At 36.6% G+C, this 23,651-nt stretch overlaps 1 protein-coding gene across 5 annotated transcripts in view; it reads right to left on the bottom strand.

Annotated features, from left to right (window-relative positions):
* Positions 1-512: 512 nt before the first annotated feature.
* OPA1 (OPA1 mitochondrial dynamin like GTPase) overlaps positions 513-23,651 on the bottom strand; it is a 57,799-nt gene continuing 34,660 nt past the window's right edge. For all 5 annotated transcript variants that reach the window (XM_064457607.1, XM_064457609.1, XM_064457608.1 and 2 more), the window contains 4 exons: positions 22,319-22,412; positions 20,912-21,022; positions 3,079-3,156; positions 513-2,564 (listed from right to left, as the gene is read on the bottom strand). In XM_064457607.1, coding sequence (XP_064313677.1) covers positions 3,092-3,156; positions 20,912-21,022; positions 22,319-22,412 — 270 coding nt within the window. In that variant the 3' untranslated portion in view covers positions 513-2,564; positions 3,079-3,091. The remainder of the gene's footprint in view (positions 2,565-3,078; positions 3,157-20,911; positions 21,023-22,318; positions 22,413-23,651) is intronic.

Genomic DNA, 23,651 nt, shown 5'->3' with positions numbered 1-23,651 from the left:
CAACCTTAACATAAAATCCCATGAAAAACAGCATAAAATTCCCTGTTGCTTATTTGTCAAGACCATTTTTGGTTAGTTTAATAATGAAATCAAGTTAATATAAACTTATAATCCTTCACTGACCCTAACATGCCCTTGTCTGCAATTTAAGCTTTGTGGAGCAAATATGCAGCACCTTCAATACCAGTGGATTTTTTTTCCAATTGATTTTGTAAAATACATACTCCTGAATTAATGGGATGTCAAGCTGACGTCTCTATATTCTCAAACACATTGTCCCAGTAAGCATGTTTATTTTAAATGCACCTGTAACTAATACTCCATAACCAGTCTTCATTTATACTTTGAATATCAGTTCATTATCTAAACTTCCAGAAAGATAAGCTTTCAACATAATGACTTTTCATAAGACTTCTTTGTCTAAGTGTATTACATAAATGATAAGGTAATCATGAATTTATATAGGAAAAGATAACAGTACAGTTACCACTAACTTGGTGTTGACACAACACTTCTGAATCAGACATTTTAATATCATTAACATTATACTTTTCACAATTCAACAAATGAGAAAAAGGTCAAAGTGATTCCTGAATTAGGTGCAATAGCACTGTGTTCAAAACCCACATTTTATTTCCTTCAGTTATATTTTTATTCAATAAATACCTAGTTTTCATGGAATACATCATGCTAAGTCTTAGATGAGCAGCACAGAGAAGTCGGAACTAAAACTATAGGAACATCGCACTAAGAGATGAACGTTGGGCCACTGGATGCAACGTTTTCCAACACTGACATTACACAGAAGTTTCAAACAGTGGCCTCTAGGTAAACGCAGTTCTTTTGTTTTGATTTTTTGTTTGCATGTTTTTTTACAAAGAGGGATTTAACACAAGTACAGACTTACTTCAGTTGCTATACAATCTAAGGACTCTGCCTTCAGAATTGTGCAAACATACATTTCTGCAGTTATCTTCAGAGAATGATGATGACACAAGCCGGTTTTTCATTTTTCTGTTCTCAAACACTAATTTTCAGGAAGTAATTTCAAACAGAAAATCCCAAAACATTCAGTTAGACCACCTTGAAATATTTAACCTTTCAACACCATTTTATGAATATCTCTCAGTTAACTTTTTGTCCGCTTGACTAAATATTATGTCTGAACATTTGGGGAACATCTTACCAAATTCTGTATTGTTTCCTTTGAGAGCAAACAGACACAGTATCTGCTGGAAAATCTGTTCAGATTCCTCTCTTTTAATTGCCACACATCAAAACCAAGCCTTTTCAAAAGGGAAAAAGAAACCTAGGTAAATTTTTCAATGTACATAAACCGAGAACTGCGAAACAGTTTCAGGACTAGCTATCTTCTTCCACAGAAGCATTCAGAAATGTATCCAGATCACTTGCGGCAAAGTGTGGGCAGAAAAATATGGTGGTGATTAATCACCAGGCACCCATGATACAGAGCCTATATCATGCTTAAATTTATCAGAAGTGACCTTTCTATGGCAAAATTGAAAGGCAGAAAGACTACTTGCTATTTTTACTACACTGAATGACAGAAATCAAGTAGGTGTGGAAGAACCTTGTGCATAACATTCTTATAAGAGCGATTTTGGTCTTAGAGTAGCTATTAGAAAAGTGAAATTAATTATATTTTTCCTTTTTTCATTAATGACGTTGGACAAGTTGGAATTGTCTGGAGTATCTTTCTACATTTTACATGTACTCAATCAGGTTACTTTGTACCTATGGTGAAAGGAGGAGTTAACAAGGAAATCAGAGTCTGTGCAATCCCAGAAATGAAATGTAATCGGCTATGATTCAATAATAACAACATGTATTAGGAAGGAATAGGTAAAAGCAGAAGCTGTTGACATTATTTCCTGAGCCAAACCTTTTAAGGTGTCAGTGAATAGCAGGCTGTAATTTCACTTGAAAGCACTGCAAGAATTGCTTGGATGACATCTCTCAGGAGTTTAGGAGTTTAACAAAATCCGCAACTTTCTCTCAAGATCTCAATACCATGATTTTAAATCTGTACCAGAGTGGTCACAGAATGCTTCAACACAGAGCATAACAAATACAAATGACATTACTTAGAAGGGCGTTTTAATGTACATACAAATACTAAAACTTTATGTCAAACTCCCATGATCATTTGCAAGCAGGAAATGACAACAGATAATATCATTTTATGAATCTGATCCAGCTCTACCATACAAGACAGATGACAAAAATAAAAGCTCTTTTTTCCTTTCAGGGGAAAAAAAAAAAAACAAACAAAAAACCTTAAATGTACAACTTCAGCAAGCTCCCAAGCTATCTCACTGACACACGAGTCAGATTCTTCTGTCATGTGCATGTGGCTTCAAAAATTAAGAGCAGGTGGATTTTAACTGAACTTCTCAATCCCACGAGACATTATTTTCTTTCTCCTCCAACATTTCAGGAGGCTCCCCATAAGACAGGAAAGAGAATGGGACACAAAAGCCATTTCTATTCAATCTTCTTTGTGCAAGGTATCCTGGGACAGGCTGCATTCTTGTGTAAAGTTGCTGTTGAAACAGAAAGGAGATTGTTTTAAAATGTGTGCAAATATGTGACGGCGCTTATGTTTTTGAGAATAAATACAGAAGAAAAAAATTTGGAAATTACCTGTATGCAAATATTTTTACTAAGAATACACAGTGTCTTTAAGGAAAAAAAAAAGAATCAAAATGCTTTTATACACAATAAAAGTGTTCCCTTAATTTTGATTCCAGTTAGTTATGCCTTCTTTCTCTTAACACAGATAAAAATAATGAACTGAGAGTAATCAAACGGCCTACAGTGTTTCACAATACCTCAGTAACTAGCCAGTAGTTGTATTTCTACTGAGTTTCATATCTGCTTGTAGTGTAAAAGCTGAAAGTATAGTTCTGCAGATAAAAAGCAAGAAGCAGCAGCAGCCAGGCTGCTGGAATAAAACAAAAAGGAATTTTCACAAAGTTCATCTGAAAACAGGCATCTAAAAGGGACGGATAATGATTTTATATTGTAGCAATCTTTTTATGATCTAAACATAATTACCTACTTGAACAATCTACTTTTCTTGATGGAGGGCTTCTATGAAGGCTTCAAGTTTCTCCTGGATTTCCCGAACTTTTTCTGGAGGGATTAAAAACATCACTGTTCAAATACCTACTACTCCAGTGAGGACATGCCCAGAAAGAGAAAGAAAACAACAACAAAAAACAAAACAGAAACCCAACCTGCAAAATTAACAAAAAATAATGCTGTCGTCAATATTACCCTATGCTTTTAGTTTAATTACTAAGATTTAGAACATTTTTCTACATCAGAAGAAATGAAACTGTCCCATTTGAAGAACTTCTACAAACATATTTTATCATTATCACGCTAATTTAATAATTTAAAAATTTACCAAAGCAATTCAATACTAGAAACATCGTATTTCAGAAAACCTGAAATTCCCATTCACCTGTTACATGTAGGGAGTCGTTATCTTTTAAATGATGACCACTAATCCCTTTCCCTTTTAAGCAAATATCCTTATTCTCCACAGCAAGTGTCACAAACACTAGTTGAAAGCTAGTGCCCTTCCAGAAGGGAGAATTTCAGGGAAGCAAATGACAGTACTCAAGATGCCTACTCAGAAGGGCGTGCACAATGTAAAGTTTAAAACTTGCACTTGATTTCCTTGCATTTCAGTAGTAACCAGATGGATGTGGGCAGAATCTTATTTTATATCAATACTAAAGCTGGGAGTTTATTCGTCTACAAAAACACTACTTGAACACAACTGAAAATGGCTACTAAGAATGAAAAGGCAACATTGATTTGGAAAAATTCAGGGGTTTAGGCATTTTTCCACTCTTTTCCCAATTCCATACGAGACTTGTCTGTCATCATATAACCTATTTGATTTATTAAATTGCTTATGAAGCAAGATTTAGAACATAGCTGGAATCCAAAGCCTGCGAGATTTCCTGCTTCTCTCTCACCACATCCTCATTTGAAGCTCCTTCTGTGTGTGATTATAGCCATGAAAAACACGCACTTCAGACATATGAAGGAACGGGGAGAGCAGTAGGACAGACAAAAATAAGTTAGATGAGCATAAACAATTTTTTTTTCCATGCTAAAAATACTACGGGATTAAAGCCGTATGTTCCCTTGTATGAGATACAAGGTTTGAGTTTTTTTTTTTAAATCTTTTATTAATGTTTTTTTATCTTTAGCAATACCATATGTTATAAACTTGATTCGCTGAGCTGAAATAACAGCAAAACAGAAAGAAAAATAATCAGCCTTAAATGGGATATATATGCATGAGTGGAAAAAAAAAACATTACCTCCAAAGAGAATGCTCTAAGGACGTAGCTAAGGGAACAAGAAATTCCATCTGGTAACAAAGTGACAATCCCACAGACAGTACAAAACCCATTTTAGAGTAGTTATAATAATGACGACAATAATAAAAACTCAACAAAACCTCGTAGCCCTCTTCTAACAGAAGTAGAGAATTTTAGTTAGCATTTGAAATAAAATATGGAAAATAGCCTGCATGAGGAAGAAGAAATCTCAAACTTGTATCTTTATCATGCAATTCGTAGGTGACGAAGGGCAAGCCACTTATACTTTCAACACTTCAGCGTCCCCTTCCCCAGCGGTGCTTATCTAAACACAGATGTACAGAGAGGCTGAATCACACTCCGGGTCCTAAAGGAAACACCAGAGAACTTCCTTGAATTTCAGCTGATTTTGTTTTTTTAAAGCTCTGTGATATTAAATAAAAAGTACAATCAGTGTGGGGGCAAAAGAGGTATCTTGGAAGTTAACAAACAGCAGTAGCTAATTTATAACAGGGAAAAAATGTAATAAAATAATTCCTTGATTCATTTCAGCAGAGAATCTTTGAAAGCTGCCAATTTAAAAAAAGTAGTCCCATGATCACTTCTCCTTACTAAGCACATTCAAAGTGTTTTCATTACTATCTCTTTAAACAGAAAAAGATGTGTTGTTTGCACGTCAGTATATAAACCTGTTATGTAATAGAAACACTAATTCTACAGCATTTATTTAGGCAACTACTTAGCTCGGCTTCCAGTACTGATGCTCTATGTATGTTTACAAAATTAGCCTTTGAAATAACATCCTATCATCTTGGAAGGAGTTGACATATTTTCGGAAATTATTAATCCTGGTCCTCACTCTCCAAAACGAGCAGCAGTGCCAGTGATATCTGGAGATAAGATCTCATGACCCAGAAGATCTCGTCATGTTGTACTTTCAACAGCTTTATTTTTGATGTGGGTTTTTTAATTGCTACATGCTTTCCCCAAGCATGTTCTTTATATTGATCAAGCCATTAGACTCAGTGAACGCAGGCAGATTTAGCAGTATTAAATGCTAATATTTTCCCTTCTCAACCTCTTGCTAATGAAATATTCCAGTCCTGAGAATTAATAGCATCAGCAAAAATCTATAATTATTATTTCACCCTTAAAGGTTTGTGCCAAGGAAATATATTTTAATTTTCTGATTAGGGCATATTAAAATAACAGGATAGCAAATATGTATTATACCAGAATATAGTGAATCAGCTGTGTTTGCTCAGAGAACAGACATACTAAAATTGCCTCCATATTATGAGCACTTTATTAGTTTTTATACTTGGACTGAATTGAAATGATTGCTTAACTGTAACAATTATGAGGTCTTGAGGTAATTTAATGCTTCGAAAAAATATGCTGGCTATTCTTAAAAAAGAACAGTTACAATGACTGCCAAATAGCTGCAGTTATTCGTGCTATGCCCTGTATTCTTAGCAGTATTAAGCCTTTTGCAGCAGCAGACCCCAGCCAACCTGTAACATTTTCCCACAAGTCCCTTCTGTAGCACAGAGAAGCAGTCTGCTAAATTGTTTTACTTTTTAAAATAGGCTAATGGCAGAGTTACACATTTACACAACACACATCTTAATAAACCAGTAAATATAAATGCTTGGGCAGAGCTCTTCTAATGAGCATAAGTGCAGGGTCTGCAATGCTGGGATAACTGCCCATAGTTTCATCAGCACCATGTGACATTGCGTTTGGAACAACAATTAATTGCTACAATTCAAGAGTCAGATGTTACCCATCTTTATTTGGGGAAGTTATCTCCTCTGTGAAATGCACAAGCTGTGTACCCACATCTACAGGATTTGATTGACGTCTAGATCAAAATATTAGTGACTTACGCTTGTAAAGCATAGTACATTTCGTTTTGAGGAAGGTTTATCAACATGCCAAAGCCAGAACATAATTTGGGTTTCAGATAAGAATACCTACTATAAAAGTAAATTAAAGGATGGACAAAGGTGACCTGTTGCTCTTTCTAGGTTTTGTGATACTGTGTTTTTCCATGTACAAGTAAGCCACAGATTAAAAGCATTCGGCTTGCTAGCAAATTGTTTTTGTAACAGGTTGAACTACCCCAGTACTGTTATACAATGCTCCAATACCCCAGAATGCTGTTAAAGTACTACACTTTTATTACATGGTACTGCAGAAGCTTAAATGCATACTATTGCTTACACTCGATTCTAGAAAGAGGACATAGCTTTTGGTAGTTTTAGTGCAGACCTGAAGTTACAAATACATAATTCTCCAGCACCTGTTAAACAGTGATCAAAAATCAAATGAAATCAGTGAAGAATAACTGTAACTAAACCCTTGTTTCCATCTTTAGAACAGTAAAATTCACAGGCCTGGGGGCAATGAATGGCTATTCTACTTCCCATTTACCCCGTGTTTACCTAAAAGATAAGCTGCTTCATACATCAACTCATTATGCCTCTTGATCTGGTCATGAATATTCCCATAATCCTCCCTCCATATCCCATAAAACTTCACTGACAGAATGAGGAAATTCTTTATTCAGATGTCTTGAGATCCTCATTCATGCTCAGTCTCTCCTTATCTCCATATGAAATGATATTGCTACCCACTCATTTTCTTTTCATTAATCCTGTGATCCTAAATCTAAGAGGCTCAAAACCAGACTAATTGATCTGTAATGAGGATTTGGGTACACTGTGAACACAGAAAGATGTAGCCACAGATAAAGTTTGCTTTTCCTAATATCATAAATTGGTCAGAAGGGAAACCCCTGAAATATTCAGTCTTACAAGGAGTGCTTGCTTACTGATTGCTGCCTTAGATAGCCAAGCTTATCTACTAATTAACAGTGCAGAAGCTGGGGAATCGCTGCTAAAATGAAACGGCTAAAGTAAGTTATCAAACCAATCTCCTGAGGTAAGGCCAAATAATCTCAAAAGAATATTAAACACAAATTACAAAAGCAAAGCACATTACGGATTTATTTCAACCATGCTCTAAGTAGTAGTTTTCTAGATATTTTCCAACTGCATTTTGTTTCAATAAAAGATGTGGCCTCTGCCCACAAAACCTGTCTTGTTTATGCTTCTAAAGATAAATTAATTTTGAGACATTCATATCATACATACTTACCTCTAAAAAGCTAATCGTTTTAGCACAGAATTTAAGAAATGTTCATGTTTGTGCCACAACAAGGAGAGAACTGCACGAGTATTTGGGCAAACGAAAGAGCTTTCCCTTCCCCTGTTTACAGATTTGCCCATATGACATCAGTTTTCAGCTGCAGCATCAAAAATAATTGTAAAATCTTTCTGATACAGATCCATCTTCACTTTGTACTTTGATGAAACTTACAGCATCAAACAACCGTGATAAAAATGTGTTAATACCTCATAATGAATCCTCCCCTTCTACACTAATGTGATTTCTACCTCCAACTAATGTTTACATGGCTTTGAGATACTTGAAAGCTCATGGTTGTTACTCCTTTTGCTCTAGATTCTGCTTAGACTTTAGGACCCTCTTTTTTTTTTTTTTTTTTTAAATCTTCCTTCCTTTCTTAATCCCTTCCTTGCCTATAAACATTCTCACTGCGTGCTGTGCTACTTCTGTGTTATGGTTAATTAACCATAGAGGTAGAAATGTTGAATTTACTGCTGTGAATGCATCATCTTTCCTCTAGTAAAAAAAGCCCAGTCTGTAGTCAGATTTCATCAGAAAGCCCAGAAGCATGCCATTAAAAACTGGAAATGTCGATCCACAGTTTCCTATTGAAAGCTGACTTTTAGCTTAGGGCTACCTAAGACACAGAGCCCATAGTTGTATACAACCCGCTATGAACAGTCAGGTGGAGAAGCTGGGGGGGCGGGGAGGAAATAATCTCTTTGGAGTTCAGCCTTTTGTACCACATTCCTAGATTTTTGAAGGACCATGGAAAAAACTTTACTTCTTGTTGAAATAGTATGAGGCAGCATGCTCACAGTCACTCCAAATAATGCCCCAGAAAGCAGACTTTCCACCCAGTTCCAAGACCTGCATCAACATGCCTTCTCATGTCTCACACAACCACAGCCTAACAGCTACTCTAATTTACTGATCATTGCAGGGTCATGTCCTGCTGAATTTTAGAAAATCCTTTGAAACTACCCATCACAATTTTTGCCAGTTTCCTCTTGTTCACATACCATATTCTCCTCTGGATGAGGCCAAGAGGAAAGCTAAAGTGGATTTTTTTGGGGGGGGATGTGGGGAGTGTGGGGGGAGCAAAACCACCCAGGCTGCCCTTAAAGAGACAGAACATTTATCAGCTGCAAAGACAGATTTATAAGTAGAGGGCCCCTCTGTTCCTTTAAGGCTGCAAAACAGATGGGAAGTGAATGGACAGTCAAAGGGTCAAGAAAACACATGGGAGGTGCTGCTTGTCTGCTGTATATATGTTCCCAGCATAAGAAAGAGGTCAAGATTGTAACTGCATGGCTGGGTGCAGGAAAGGCCTTTTCTTTAAGCTGTTACAAAGACAAACGCTGTTCCTCATCCTGCTGTCAAACTGCTATAAATACTGGTTCGTCAAGAGAGTTTCAGCAGCTAAAAGTTTTTTAAAAAAGGCTAAGCAGGAGGATGAATCATGCGAATGATTCTTAAACAATTAGCTCATTAGGGTAATAAAAGCACTGCAGAACCCTGAAAAGTTTAAATGGAATTTGTAATAGTTCATGTAGTAAATCCATGAATTATTAAAATATACAGCCTTTAAAATGCAAGTTTGCAGAAAATACTTAGCATACTCTTTAGTTACTAGTAGTTAGCTTGAATGAAGATGCTGATGCTACATCGTAGTAGCTTTCCTTTATTGTTACAAAATGTTTCTTATGTGTATTGCAATCTATACTGAGATTTGAACCTGCGACCAGTTTAATTGAGTTCTTTCTCTAAATTCTGACCTCAAAGTATGCTCACTGGAATGGGATAATTATGACACAAAAAAGTTATGAATATAATCAGGCTTCCCCTCCCAGACATATGAAGCTAGACATCCACCGTTATGTTCACCAGAGTTGCTGACAACTTTTCTACTTGCCTTAAATCCCTCTGCTATCCTGAGAAAAAAGGTATTTTGATCTGAGCAACACCTAGAATATCTGTAGTCCAGTTACCAGTTCCAGAAAGATGATAAGGACAGGGACATGCTCTAACTATCCAAGTACACCAGGTGAGATGCTTTAATTATAAAACAGATGAAGATAATATTTCAGTGTCCTCTCAGAAATATTTCTTTTAAACCCTAGAACAGGACAAGGTTCTAAACATGTTATTTTAATATCACTATTAAAATCTCCAAGGGTCAGTCAACATACCAATTTCATGAACATGAGTTCTAGTGACCTGGTTGAAAAATCTCATTTTGCATGGCATTAACAGGAGAAAACATGGAGGAACCTATTTCCTACAAAGACGTGTATCTAGTGTATATTTTTTCTTTTCCTTGGTGTAGATGAATCCACCTTTAAAACAGGAAAAGATCACCTCCAGGTTGTATATTTAGCCTGCTGTAGAAACATAATAAAATCTTAGTCTTAAGAGGTCATTTTAGGTGGGGCAAGGGGTATCACAGCTGCCATCACTGAAGTTACTTTTGTTTCAAGTATTAATATCACATTAATTATTAATCCCTGCATGTAATTTCTGAGCAAAGCTATCAGCTGCCTGTACAAAACAGTATCACCTTTATTTCAGACTAAAGATAACCAGGGAGCAGTAGAAGAGAGCTTGTCTGAAAACACTTCCGCTATTTTTACAAGGAATTGAGTCTTTTAGCATTACTAATAATGCTTTTTAGCACCAGAAACAGGAATTGTGCATTGTGCTGATGAAATTGTAGATTACTAATCAATCAGTGTCTTGACCTATAGCTGCCCCAGATTCACAAGCGAGACCTCTGCAGCTTAATGAAACTGCTTCGGCAACACATCCCCCTTCAGCTGAACAGAACAGAAGCTGACTGTGTTTCTTGGAGCAGTCCCTGGGGCTCCTCATGCTGGCAAGCACGAAGCCTTTCTGTCCTGACAGAGCGAATGAGAACTGAGGTATGGGGCTGAAGCAAAACTGACAACTATGTAGACTACTGACTATGTAAGATATGTTTCTATGGGCTATTATACATCAGTCCCACTTGTCTACAGAGAAGCAGCTAAATATTACCAAATCGTGATGTGAGGTCACAAACTAGCAATCATTTCTACACTGTCATTAAGGCTAGTTTAATGTACAAATGATTATTAATCTATATTAAACTGCACGTTTATGAGAGTCATGATGTCTGCAATAGCAAGGTAGGACTTGGGCACCCTTCAGCCCTCTCCTCTACCTTAGATTTTTAATTACAACTGTTCTAGTAACTCCATCTTTCAACAGAATTTAGCTGTGCTGCTTACTGGATGGCTAGAAGGAGCTTAGTAGCAGAATGACAAGGCAACCAACCCCACAAAACAGACTCACACCTTGAAACAGACTTATGGACACTGAAAGACTTAATTTCAAAATCAAAACTTATGCTAGAATGAATCAGAACATGATAATGCTCATTATTTTGGGTGGAAATAGTGAAAAGTATAGAGGCAAACCAGAAATATTACCCAATGATTCATCCAGTGATGTAAAAAAAATTAACTTTTTCTTCTGCAGAAAGGACACATATAGCTACAAAGGTAAATTACTCATGTAAAGAGTACTGCAACCCTAAGGCTATAAAACTGTAAAGAGAATTCAACCTAAGGAATAACTGATATATGTTGGTTCTCCACTGAAAATAAAGCATACTCGGTAGTTAGATAATAAAATAATATGCTATCAGGACTATTTATGTGAGATTCTCTCTAAAATAAGATGTCAGAAAATGAAATGCTAATGAGATAAACTTTTACATCATAATAATAAACATCATTTTTGATAGTCAGAAAACTAAGTCACTATACCCTGAAGAAAAACAGGTCGTTCTATTATTTTTTCTTAATTTGTCATCATTCCTAGCTGAAAATATTTCCTGCCTTTTTTTTTTTATACAGACTTCCAAATTAGAAGCAAAGTGGAGTGCACTACAACACTGACAAAGTGCAACATACACAACGCTGACTTCTCCAGCTTTTGAAAATGTGAATGTTACACTACACAGTTCCACAGTAGTTTAAAACAAATACAGTGGTCAGTTTAAAAGTTTGCATTTATACAGAGTAACCTCTCCATGATACATACTTATTTAAATTTTGATTACTAGGTACCCTCATAAGCAACCAGTGATAAAAGAAAATAGCATCTAGTTAGATGTTTTGATCCTTGCATCATTAACGAAACATTAGGGAAAAATAAATTTGGTGCACAACACCAGAATGATGCTGAAGTACAAGAGACATGGACTTAGGGTAAGATTAACAGGCATTAAATATGTCATTACTCATGTAGCAGTTTATCATTATTTTTCAATGTCAACTTTAAGTGATAGGCTTTGCTTAGTCAGTGACAAATCTGCTGAACTTTGTAAGGATCCGTTTTAGAACCTGGACTTCAGTGCCTAACTCTTCATCAATAACTTTAAGAAATCACAGACAGACAGACTTTGGTCATCTGGGAATCTTAAGTTAAGTAAACCATCACTCCATCACAGGAGGTTTACAAGTGATGTATGTTCTCCCTTGAGGATTACTTCCCTCTCTGAGAAGATGCAGCTTTTTGAAGCACTTTCTGCCATGACACAAAGCAGCAACTACCTTATCTGCAGTTTGACACAGACTGTCCTACACATTCTTCTGGTTCTAATTCATTAGTTTCGTGCAGCTGCCTCAAAACTCAGACAGAAAAAAAGAGAAGGACTTAAACATTCAACCAGTGTCTTTCATGTCAAAGCACACTCGCTTGGATTAATTATCTACATGGAATTAAAAACATTATAATAATGCAAAACTAATTAATTTGCACTCTAACAGAGTACCAGAAAGTTAGCAAATCTACTAAAAATAATGGGACGCGCTGTTGTTGACTTGCTCATATTCAAAGTTAGGGGAAATTGAAGACATGACCGCACAGACTGATTCCAGGCATGTTGCCCTCTGACTTCCTGCGTCATGGAGCACCAGGCCTCTACAGAGCTCAAAGGGAGCACAGGAGTCATACCGCCACCAGCACACTGGTGACACCAGCACAAGCTTGAACTCGTTATGACACAGATGGCCCACATGAGCACTTCATTTGACTGATTGAGATTTGGGCAGAAATGAATGTGCTTTAAGAGACAACCAGCCTCTGATAAGATGCAGGCCATGTTAACATGCTGGGGAAACCGCTGGCAGGGGACTGTGAAGACAGCAGCTACTCTGCACGTGATTATCAGAAGTTGGAGATCTGTTTGGTGATTCCCAGGGGGAAATGGCCGCTCTGCTTTTGTCTGGTTAGAAAGCTACAACATCTACAGGTATAACCTGCCAACTCAGGATCAGACTGTAACTGAGTGCTCCTTGCTGCTATGACTGGCTGAAAGGAGCAAAAAGAAACTGCTGCCACTTCTGTGAGTTTTCTTACAACTATAAAGTGTCCACATTTTTACTTACGTAGCTTCTATAGCTTCTAAAACTCCAGTATTTAGGCATCGTGGAAGAAATGAGAGCACAAAATAATGATAATTTTGCGGGAATAATATTACTCCTCCATTTGGATTCCCTAGGATGCTTTCCTCTTTCTCATGTCTGAGAAGCGGGGGCAACATCTGAGCTCTACACTCAAATACCTTCAAAATTATACCTTTTCTTCTTGTATCTTGTAAACACCAAACCCATGTTCGTTCTGAACAAGCACCTTAAGCACTGATTTAAGGACTACTAACCAATGACTTTTGAGCTGTTTTGTCCACCTCTGGTTTCTAGGGGGAAATTACCTAAGATCTGCTTATTTGAGAGATCTCTCCCCCTACAGCTGAGCTTTGCCCTCTATGGAACGCTGTCGCCTTTTAAAAAGGTTGATGCTCACAATAGGAGAAAATTGAAGCAGAGGCTTTAGAAAACCAAGTCAAAGCATGATTTTAAGGAGCACATGTAATCAACAATGTAATGTAGGACAGAAGTAAAATCAAAATAGTGTTGACAGTCATTTCAAGGGACTGAAATTTAACTAGGCTACAGTAATGACCACAATATAGGATTAGTTTCACACATTTTTATTCTGCAGCTAACAGCAATGAAAGAAAAAAATGTAACCACAGAGCAAGTGATTATCTGCAAAGTACTGTTCACAGACTTTATCCCCAACTTTGCATAAACGCATAACAAAAAAAAAAAAAAAGACTTGAATTTATATCAGTTTGTTACATACAACAGACACGACGACAGAGCCCACTCAGCTTCGCCAAATACATCACAGGAATTCCAGATCCTGAGTCAGAAACTTGCATATGGAAGTTCCAACCTTCGCCAACATTAGCTTTCTAACTCCATTAAAATGGAGAGCTGCTTATATTAATACATGATATTAAATCATTCATGCTCAAAGTTTGCAAAAGGTTTACATTCAACACTAACAGATTCAACACGAGAAAAACTAAGTTAAGAATTTAATGCAGTGGTTTTAGAGGAAAACTTGAAAGTATTTTAACGTAACACTGGTTTGTTTAGTTTTTCTGTTTTAGTCTTTACAAGAAAATAATTAAGTCCTGCAAACTCTTATGTTTCATATCTTACAAATATATAAAAGAATTTACACAAATGGCCCTGAGCTATCTTTTCTTCATGTGAGGGTTCACTCTTCAAAGTTTCAAAAAGCTTTTGTGCAGAACGACATCTCAGCTAGCTCATGACACCTGCACAGGTGTCAATATTACTGACAAATGAACTTGAAGGCTGACCCCTACACATTCATACCTAGTAATTTCAGGATCAAGTTTCCACAGGCATTCCATAAGTCCCATCCCACCTTCTGCCAGTGACTCTCCCTGTATAAATGCACGTGGTTTTACTTATGATTTGGTGAAGTTCCGGGTTTTCTTTTCCTTTTTTTTGTGACAAAACAGGACATTGGATGAATACTATGCTGACTTAGGAAAGATGCTTTGCATGTACTATCCTTATATATGTGTTTATCCTGTGCATATAAAAGATGCCTTTGCAACATTCATAGTTTAGCCGTTTAAAAGGAATAAAGCAGAAGAAATGAGATGACAGAGCACGTATTTCTTTGGGGTCTGTGAAATTTCATCTCTAGTGAAGTCAATGGCAAAGCTCCTGCTGACTGCCTAGAGCTAGGATTCACCTTAAGTATTCAATGTACATGTGCACCACCTAGCATGTTTTAAATGTAACTGCAATATGAATATATGTAGCTTAGGTTTAGGATACGACACTAGAAGATCCCATTTCCTTTCAGAAATTATTAAAGCATTCAGTTCATAACAGTTTTTAGTAACAAAGCTTAATAAACTAATACTTTCCATGCAGTTGCTAATGAGAAATGTGTAACTAATAAAAGAAATGACCATCCATTACAATTTTCATAAATTATATGTCATACAAACAAAAAAAAACCCAGAGTGGAAAACAAGAGGCCCAAGGCTAGGCAAGTGTGTCTTCCTACTAGAGGAAAAAACCTAGCATCGAAGAAACCAATGCCCACTGCCTAAGCCTGGCTCACACATCAAAAAGGCAAGAAAATCTAACCAGAGATGGGAGGCTTAGCACCAGCGTGCTCATCCTCCCCACTCCTCCTATAAAGGCCGTTCATTGCCACCTTGTGTTGGAAAGTTGTATGGCAACTTAATTACTGTACAAAGTTCACACCATTGAGGAAGTTTGCTTTGGCCTTTTATTCAAAAAGAACAAGTCCAGCAGAGTGGAATTCTGGAAACAATTAAGTAGTTCTGGGAAGCCTTTCACTGGGAGCTCAACGTTAAAAAAAACCCGCCATGTTCAGAAGTAGTCTACAAGAAAGTTAAGGTTTATCCACATGCTATCAATTTTGCATGGAACTACAAAGTATTTCTGCTGAAATTATTACTTTATCATTTGTGTTAAAAATAAAACAGCAGGAAAGATATTATTTATCTTGAAAATTTTTTTTTCACCTATGTATTAGTTTTTTCCAGAAAAAAAAAGTATTACCCATTACTGAAAAACATAACTAAAAAGATATAGTTCTAGGGACGGTGTGACTTCAAAGAATTGTCTTTTATAAATAATCAACCCACTTGAGCATTGCCATCGAAAAGATCCTGAAACTCAGCAAATGCCAGCAGTTTTACCGTTTTAACAGATTTTGCAGAGCCCCCCCATTTTAAAGTACATTTAAAATTTTTAAAAAATCTGTAAGTTCATAGGCAGCCTGCATGAATATTCAATGTTAGTCACGCTGGAAAAGCTAGACACAAATACAGGAGAAAACAGTATGAAGTAGTAAATACTATAAAAGATTACTGACAGTATTAAGAGATATATACTGACTGATCCATCTTATAAAGTATTGTAGAAACAAAGGGTAACTAATATTTAAACAAGAGAAAGTGGAAAAGCTTTATGTACAGCTGTAGACACTCTGCATAACACAGCCGTAGGCATTTGAAGGGACTGATTTGCCACCATTAGATACTAGATGTTCCCTCCAGCCACAAGCAGTGCCTTAAAGCCTGCAATACAAACAGGCTGTCCTGACAAGAGGCGTTTTTATGAGTGCAAATTCTCCTTCTAAAAGATTAACATTTACCATTATACTTTTAGCTCCCTCTACCCCATTCTACTTCTTAGAGAACCTAGCACATGGTATATTTAAGATACTGATTTAAGTAAGCATATAGTAAAATACTACATTGTGTGGAATATAAGTTTCAAATCAAAACATTTTGTCCTTCAGCAATGAGAACAATGAAGGTGCACATGCCAACTGGAAAGTAAATGTAATTCTTCCTGTTGCTGATGAAGCTACCCAAGACAGGGTGAAAGACCTGGGTACCTTCTTCAACAAACAGACAACTTTGGTGAAGAACTTCTTAATATAAATAATGCACCAGGGTTGCGAGGGAGGTTGTAAACAACTGCATTAAAACAGACCCCTACCAATTCTTGAATGTCTGAAGTACCCAGTTAGACACACAGGAGACAGAGAGCTAATTCCTCTTGTTTCTGGATCCTCAGCAAAACAATAAACATATCTCAACTGTCCCTACAGTTTAAAAACATGGCATGGAAAATGACTAGGCTCTGAACTGCCTGCAGAAGAACCTGGAGTTGTATCAGGTAGTCCAGTGCAGCCATCAGCTTGCTGCTCAGCAGCAGGCAAAAAAGAAAATGGACTACAAGGAATTACTGTACAAAGACCAGATTAAAAACCAGAAAGCAACTGTATAAATCCATAATGCAGATATGTTTCAAATGTTGTGTGCAGTTCTGCTCTTTCGTCTTAAAAAGGGTTTAGTACAACTCAAAAAGGGTAAAAGAGTAGCAAGGCTGACTGAAGCTATGAAACAATGTCCATGCAAGGAGCAACCATGTGGATGAGAACTTTTAAAGCCAGAAAAAAGAAAAGCAAGTGCGGGTAGCATAAACATCTATGAAGTCACGAGTGGCACAAGAACTGAATAGAGAAAGATTGCTGAATGTTTTTCACAGTGGAAGAACTAAGGAGAACCAAATGAAACTGGCAGGAGGCTCAAAAACAAACAAAAGGAAGTACTTTTTCACACAATGTGTAGTTCAACTCTGGAACTAATTGCCACAGGATGTTGCAGATGCCAAAGTTTACATGAGTTCAAAAAGCAATTAGAGAAAATCACGGGAGGAAGAAAAAAAACCCCATGAATAGCTATTAATCACAAAGATATTACCTCAGGATTAGGAAATCTTGGAACCACAGATTTTCAGATGCTGAGAGAGTATACCAGGCAAGAACTTCTGTGTGCTTAACCTGTTCTGATGCTGTTCCCAAGCACCCATGCCTGCTCATTGCCAGGGACGGGACACTAGGATACATGGACCACAGGCCTCTTCCAATACAAGTATTCTTACGGATTGGTTGCATTTTAGGACACTTTTAAAGTAACTTTTCCCATTTCAGCCATTCATCACCTGCTCTGCCCCTTTTTGTACCTCGCAATCCTTTCCTCCTGATGGTCTTTAGTCCTAGGGCTTCTTTAGTTCCATAAATTTAGTAATTGTTCACTGGCACAAGTAGCATGATGATATTTAATGGTAAGGAGTATATTTATATTACGTTTAAAACCTTTTTTTTAAGAAAAAAGTAACCTTCAGTTCATTTAAAAAAAATAGATAATTTGTTAGAAATAATTAAAAAGATCTGTTTACACTTTTTAAAATATCTAGAATAAAGCCCAGGAAGTAAACACTGAGAAGCAGCAAGACTCAGGGCCTAAAGGTCATCAGGGAACATTCATATATAGGGTTAAAATACCATTCAAGGCTGTGGAACACAGATAACAAAACCTGCTTAAATCAGTTTTGAGTCTTACATGAGCTCTCATTACAAGACTGGGCCACCCATGTTAGAAACAGTTTGACATTAACCAGTATCCTGAACAAACAATAAAACACTTCCAGTGCTTCAGCATTAGAAGACTGATGTAACAGAAGTGAGATAGTGTTGCCATATTATCATCAGCATCAAGAGGAAGTGTCCCAACCTCAGGTATATAAATAATTTAGATTTGCAAGTGCGGTTTCCAATCAGTAAGTGAATCCCAGCCTCGTATTTACAAATTTAGACTGGAAATTAAAGGACCTTTTTGTAACCATCAGAGGAATGACAGCCTGGAACATGTTTTCAGTATGAATAGTGAGCCCCAACAAGTTAACTGACTTAAAAGATGGTGTTCAAGATACGTGAATGAGCTGGGTTACGTAAACACAGCTGCCTGGAAGAGAGAGACACTGGACTTCATGATTCAGGAGATCCCTTCCATTCCATTCCTAATTCAAATACAAATACCTTATGAATGTGTGTTGGGGGAGTCAGGATTTTCCTTCCTTAAGCAGAGTCCTCACTATCACTAAATGCTGTAGAAAGGAAATTACTTGTATAGCCACCTGGGAGTTCAATGCTCTAAGCTATCAAAGTCTGTCTCAGGAACATAAAAAAAAGACTTGCATCACAGAAAAGCACTGTATTCACTAGGTAAAGGCAAAGAAATCCTTTTTTCCTGTCATTTGCCCATAAAAATTATAACCACTTAGCAACAAAAGCATGCAGAAAGTAGAGAGAACATTGCTGATCTGACTACAGAGCTAAGCTGGGGTAGCTTTATAATCTTCCCCTAAGTACAATAAAACAGAACATGTCACGATACATCGTTTTGTACTGAATAATGATTATTTCCTAAGGAAAATGTGTGTGGGATCTGTGACCTCCTAAAGAAATACAAGGCAGTGATGGTGTTTTAGCTACATAGTAATTTATGAAATGCATACTACAAACTTGAAGCATATATACTAATACACAGATACCTAGGATTATAAACACACAGGCAGGCTGCTCCTACAGGTCTAGTATAGTTTACAAAATAACGACCCCAGCTGTTACTGCTTTGAAATGGGAGTTTATTCCTGACCCTGGTGAGAAGCAAAATTGACAACGCAAAAAATCCAACTTGATTTAAGTGCAAAACAAAGTCGGATTAACTTAAACTTTATGTATTTTCTAGTGCTCCTTTACTTTGTTTTGAAACACAGAATATTTGAGGATAAATCAATTTTCACTCTATGACAGTATTTGTTCAGGAAAAAAGAATCCAGCATCAAAACAAGAAAGCAAGCAGCATTGCTCACTAACAAAAGGAGGTAACTTCCTCATTAAATATCTGTGTCCCACTACGCAGGTTACCACTAGTTTTACCTCAACGTATATATATAGACAGGAAAAAGACTTATTTTGTAAAACATATTCTACCCACTCTAAAAGAATGTATACACAAAGGTTGATACAGGGTTCCAAAAGCAACACAGGATCTTTAGAGAGAATGATGAACCTACAGTAAAAATTGTAGTCACACCAGCTGTTTCAGAGACCAGTCAAAAAAACCCAGACAATTTGCTCTAGAGTCACTGAAACTCCCACTCACAAGTCCAAAATATTATAGCAACACTTTCTAAAGGACAACAAATACCAAAACTGACTGGGATTTTAATAACAATACTTCCAATAAGAAAACGCTTCCAATGTAACCAAACCAGTACTATCAAAAAGAAACCCTTTCATTTTGAGTTTATTGTAAGCAAAATGTGTTTATATGATGTTTTGGATGTAAAAAAAAATGGAAGACATAATTCATACTCAGGAAACTAGCAGCAATTGAAGGCTTCTCTGAACCCTGGATATCAGAATATTGCTAAATAAAAGAAGAAACACTAACCACAGCATTAATTTATTTCGAATTAAATATCTAATGTCATATTTTAAGAGAAAATTAGTTGCTACATCAAACACAAAATAACAGTATAAGAAGAAAGGTAACCTGGGATCTCAAGATACAGGTATTTATATATCTACATGAACTTTATTAATCACAAGTTTTTTCTTTTCCCCTTTGCACACCATTGGTTTTTTTTCCCTACCAGTCCAGGTGTACAGCTGTAGTTTAAGTGGAAGTCTCACAGAGTAATAGCAGAATGAGCCAAAAACCAAACCATACATGTGCAAGAGAGCAAGCCCCATCAGCTAAAAGTTAGTCTAAACCTTACTGGATGTGCAGGTAGACAATGGGAGTATCACATCAGCCTGGACTGTCACTGTTTAAAATCTTACTATATTAACCATAAAACACCTTAACACTTTCCAAGTGACTCAAAGTATTAAACTACGGTAATCCTTCTGGAAGGTTAAATCTGCTAGATTTTCTTGCTAAATCTCTTAATAGAACGGTCATCTCAGCTTAATAAGCACAACATACCAGATCTTCATGTCTGATAAGTTTCGTTTCTGCATACATGGCCTTAAACAAGCTGGCCAGTAAGTCACGGGCATTTCCAGCTAATCTGTATTAGAAGCCAGTATTATCTGTGGCAAATCTGTATTAAAAGCCAGTATTATCTGTGGCAAATCTGTATTAAAAGCCAGTATTATCTGTAGCAAGGCTGCATATTTCACCCAACAATTAAAAAAAGATGGGATGAAAACCTCCTTACACAGCCAAGACTGAATCACCCAGAGACAGGTCTCTGAGGTGTGGATTAACCATGTTGTACTCTAAAAACAAGAACTTCCCTTTACAATATTACTCCGGTTCAAGTGCGTTTTTCAATATACTGATGCAATATATTTATACCAGTGAATTTACATCTAGTGTAAATTATGTTGTTTATCACACTATAGTACCCATATCCACCTTTGAATTAGTAAGATCTGATCATATTTAAGAAAAATTCCATTTTAAATTAAATTATTAAGTAAATGCTAGTACACAAACAACCCATATTGCATTAAATGTTCTCAAGGTCAGTGGTCATTTCAAGTTAGTTCCAAAATACTACGGAGTAGGTACTTACTGAGATCCTCTGCCAGCTGGACCCTCTTGCCAGTTAGGAGCTTCACCTTTTTTTCATTGTCTTCAGCAAAATCTTCAAGCACTTCCTTTACATTCTTCTCCAAGCGCCTTACTATAAAAAACCCAAACAACAAACCAACCAAAAAATGTGAATGGCAACACTTTTGTACCTAAAATGACCCAGGGACAAAACTTTGGGAAGGTGTGTAGGGATGTAGTGTATGTTACCAGACTAACTAATCTGGTTGGAAAAAAGGCAAACTTCTGAACACATAAGCCCCTTGTTTGGGCATTAAGACAGGAAATTGTTTGAGAAAGATGCTTAAATTTCAAAGATATTTTCTCTCTGAAATAAATTATTATTTCTAGGAGGAGATAAAAATATTTGTAGACTGCTTTGCTGTCTATTAAATCAGTAGTTTGAGACTAAGTGTCCAATGATTCTTTTATTGTAAGCATCCTTGCTGCCTCCTTCTTAACAGTTACACTTTTGCTATCAACACCACCCTCATCAGATGAATCAAGGCCAAGTCAATTAAAGGTGAAAAATGGAAAAAAAGTTAATGATGACAGCAAGGTGTGGTGTTGAAGGACTGATGAAACACAGAGAGGTGTTGCTGTATATATAAGGCTAAGATGAATCAAAAGCTCTTTAAAGCAGTATTACGTCCATCTCAATACTCTTATCCTTGCCTTTTAGACTTAAACGAAGTATCTCCTAATGAAAATTCCTAATTTTCAGCCCAGCAGTTGTCCATGAGGTAGGTGGTTTGAAGAAACAGGACATAGCTTTCTACATTTATGGGCAATTTCTTCTCCATGGAGGGTAACTTGCATCATATGAGAAGGTTCAAACCTTTACTTGCACCTTCTTCAAGAAGCAGGTTGAAAACTATTTTACAGATCAAAGACGATTATTAGCAGTCGTACCATGGCACTAGCAGATTGCTACATAAATGCTGCTTTATAAGGAAGCTGCTGTTATATAAGCTTGTCTAGATATTACACTGCACATTTTGCATGGCTTTATAAATATCCACTAGAATTGATTTTTAAAATATCAAACATTTTTAAATTAACATCTACAGCCAGACTGACCTGAGAAAAAAGAATATACTCATTATTTACTGAAACTCCTTCTGCTTGGAAAAAGATACTGACAACTGGCATAATGTAAGCTGAAAATATGTTAACCTGGAGAGTGTCTTCATTATTTGACATTCTATTTACATTAAAACATTTAATATAAGTAGATTATAAAAGTCTATTTACTCTACATCTTTCCATTACCTAACCAGGACAGAAGAATCAGCCTTCCATACTAAGCGTGGAAAGAATGTATAGCATTCACTAGAAAACTTCTAAACAATTTTTTATTTCAAACACCTCAACTCACTATGAGGCTTACCTTCAGTGTTGGTAAGCTGCTGCCTCAGCGTATTTGCTGTAATTGCCAGCATTCGCTGTATTCGCCAGAAGAGGACAATATCATTACATTCGAGCTGAAACAAGTGAAGTTGTAGTGTCAGACCTCTGATGTCCACTGAACATCCAACACTTACAAGAATATCTTGACTCTTCTGGTGGCAACTATAAACTCATGTATACATATCCTGATCTTGCACAAAAGTCACGCAGAATAACTGCCATAGTAACAAGGAAATACACCAAAAATACTTCTCAAGAACCTTGTCCGCCCTATTTAATACACTGCATTCCCTTTATATCTACTGTTTTCAACAGAACGAGCAGCGTCAAGGGTTATCACAGAAAAACAATCTGCATGCACTATATGCAGGCTGCTGAGTATAACCTAATGCTCACTGAAACCCCACACTTGTTTATTGCAAACACATTGAAAGACAACAGCTGAACTCCATATTGTGACTCCCTGTCTGACAGACGCTTCTGAAGAGAGTGTTGGGCCAAGGGTTATATTTGTTAACAACAGAAGAGACAGCTTCTACACCTGCAAGAATGGCAGGAGGGAGCACTAACTTCACATTAGGACACCTTAAAAAGTCAGTAACAGGAATAGGAGGTTAAGTGTCACAGAGAGGCAGCTCTCCACTCTATGATCTCATTCTCTCTTCTCTCTTACAGGGAAAGGTATTTCTGCAGTAGTAAAGATTTCTGGCTCCATGGGGATGGCAGTTTCTCATTAAAAAGAAAAACAAGACTCCACAGAAAGTAAGGAGCTCTACCTTTCCAGTATTTTTTTTTTTAATTTAAAATATACTAGTAAGAAAACTGTATTCTTTTCTTTGTGTGACTTTGTGCATACTGTCATTTGTTGCACAGGCTTGGGTTTACGAAACTGGAAAGTAATTTAAAGATCTGTTTGTAATCGCCGTAGTATTTTTTTTCCTGTTGATCACATGTGGTTCTAAGCACTAACTCTAAACACTTATTTTTCATACTTATCCCATAAAACCCCCTTACTTAATGTTTCCTTAATTTTTTGTATCAGTGAGGTAAATAAATATCAATGGGAAAGTGGCAGAAATGGACACCAACAAGATATCAATAATTGTACAATACGGCTTTTAACAGTGTATTTTCAATTCATATTACTAAGTGACAGATGTTTAGGTCATGGCTGATACCTAGTGGTCATTTTATATCATTACCATCAGGATGGCATTTCATCAATTACAAGCCTTGCGTAAAACTTAGATAAGATCACCAATTATCTCAAGGTAAAGGATATAAAAGAAAGGTTAGGCTAGTTTAAAGTATTT

Source organism: Phalacrocorax carbo, chromosome 7 (assembly GCF_963921805.1).
Source record: "Phalacrocorax carbo chromosome 7, bPhaCar2.1, whole genome shotgun sequence".
NCBI classification, from domain to species: Eukaryota; Metazoa; Chordata; class Aves; order Suliformes; family Phalacrocoracidae; genus Phalacrocorax; species Phalacrocorax carbo.
This window is presented reverse-complemented; position numbering and strand designations above follow the sequence as displayed.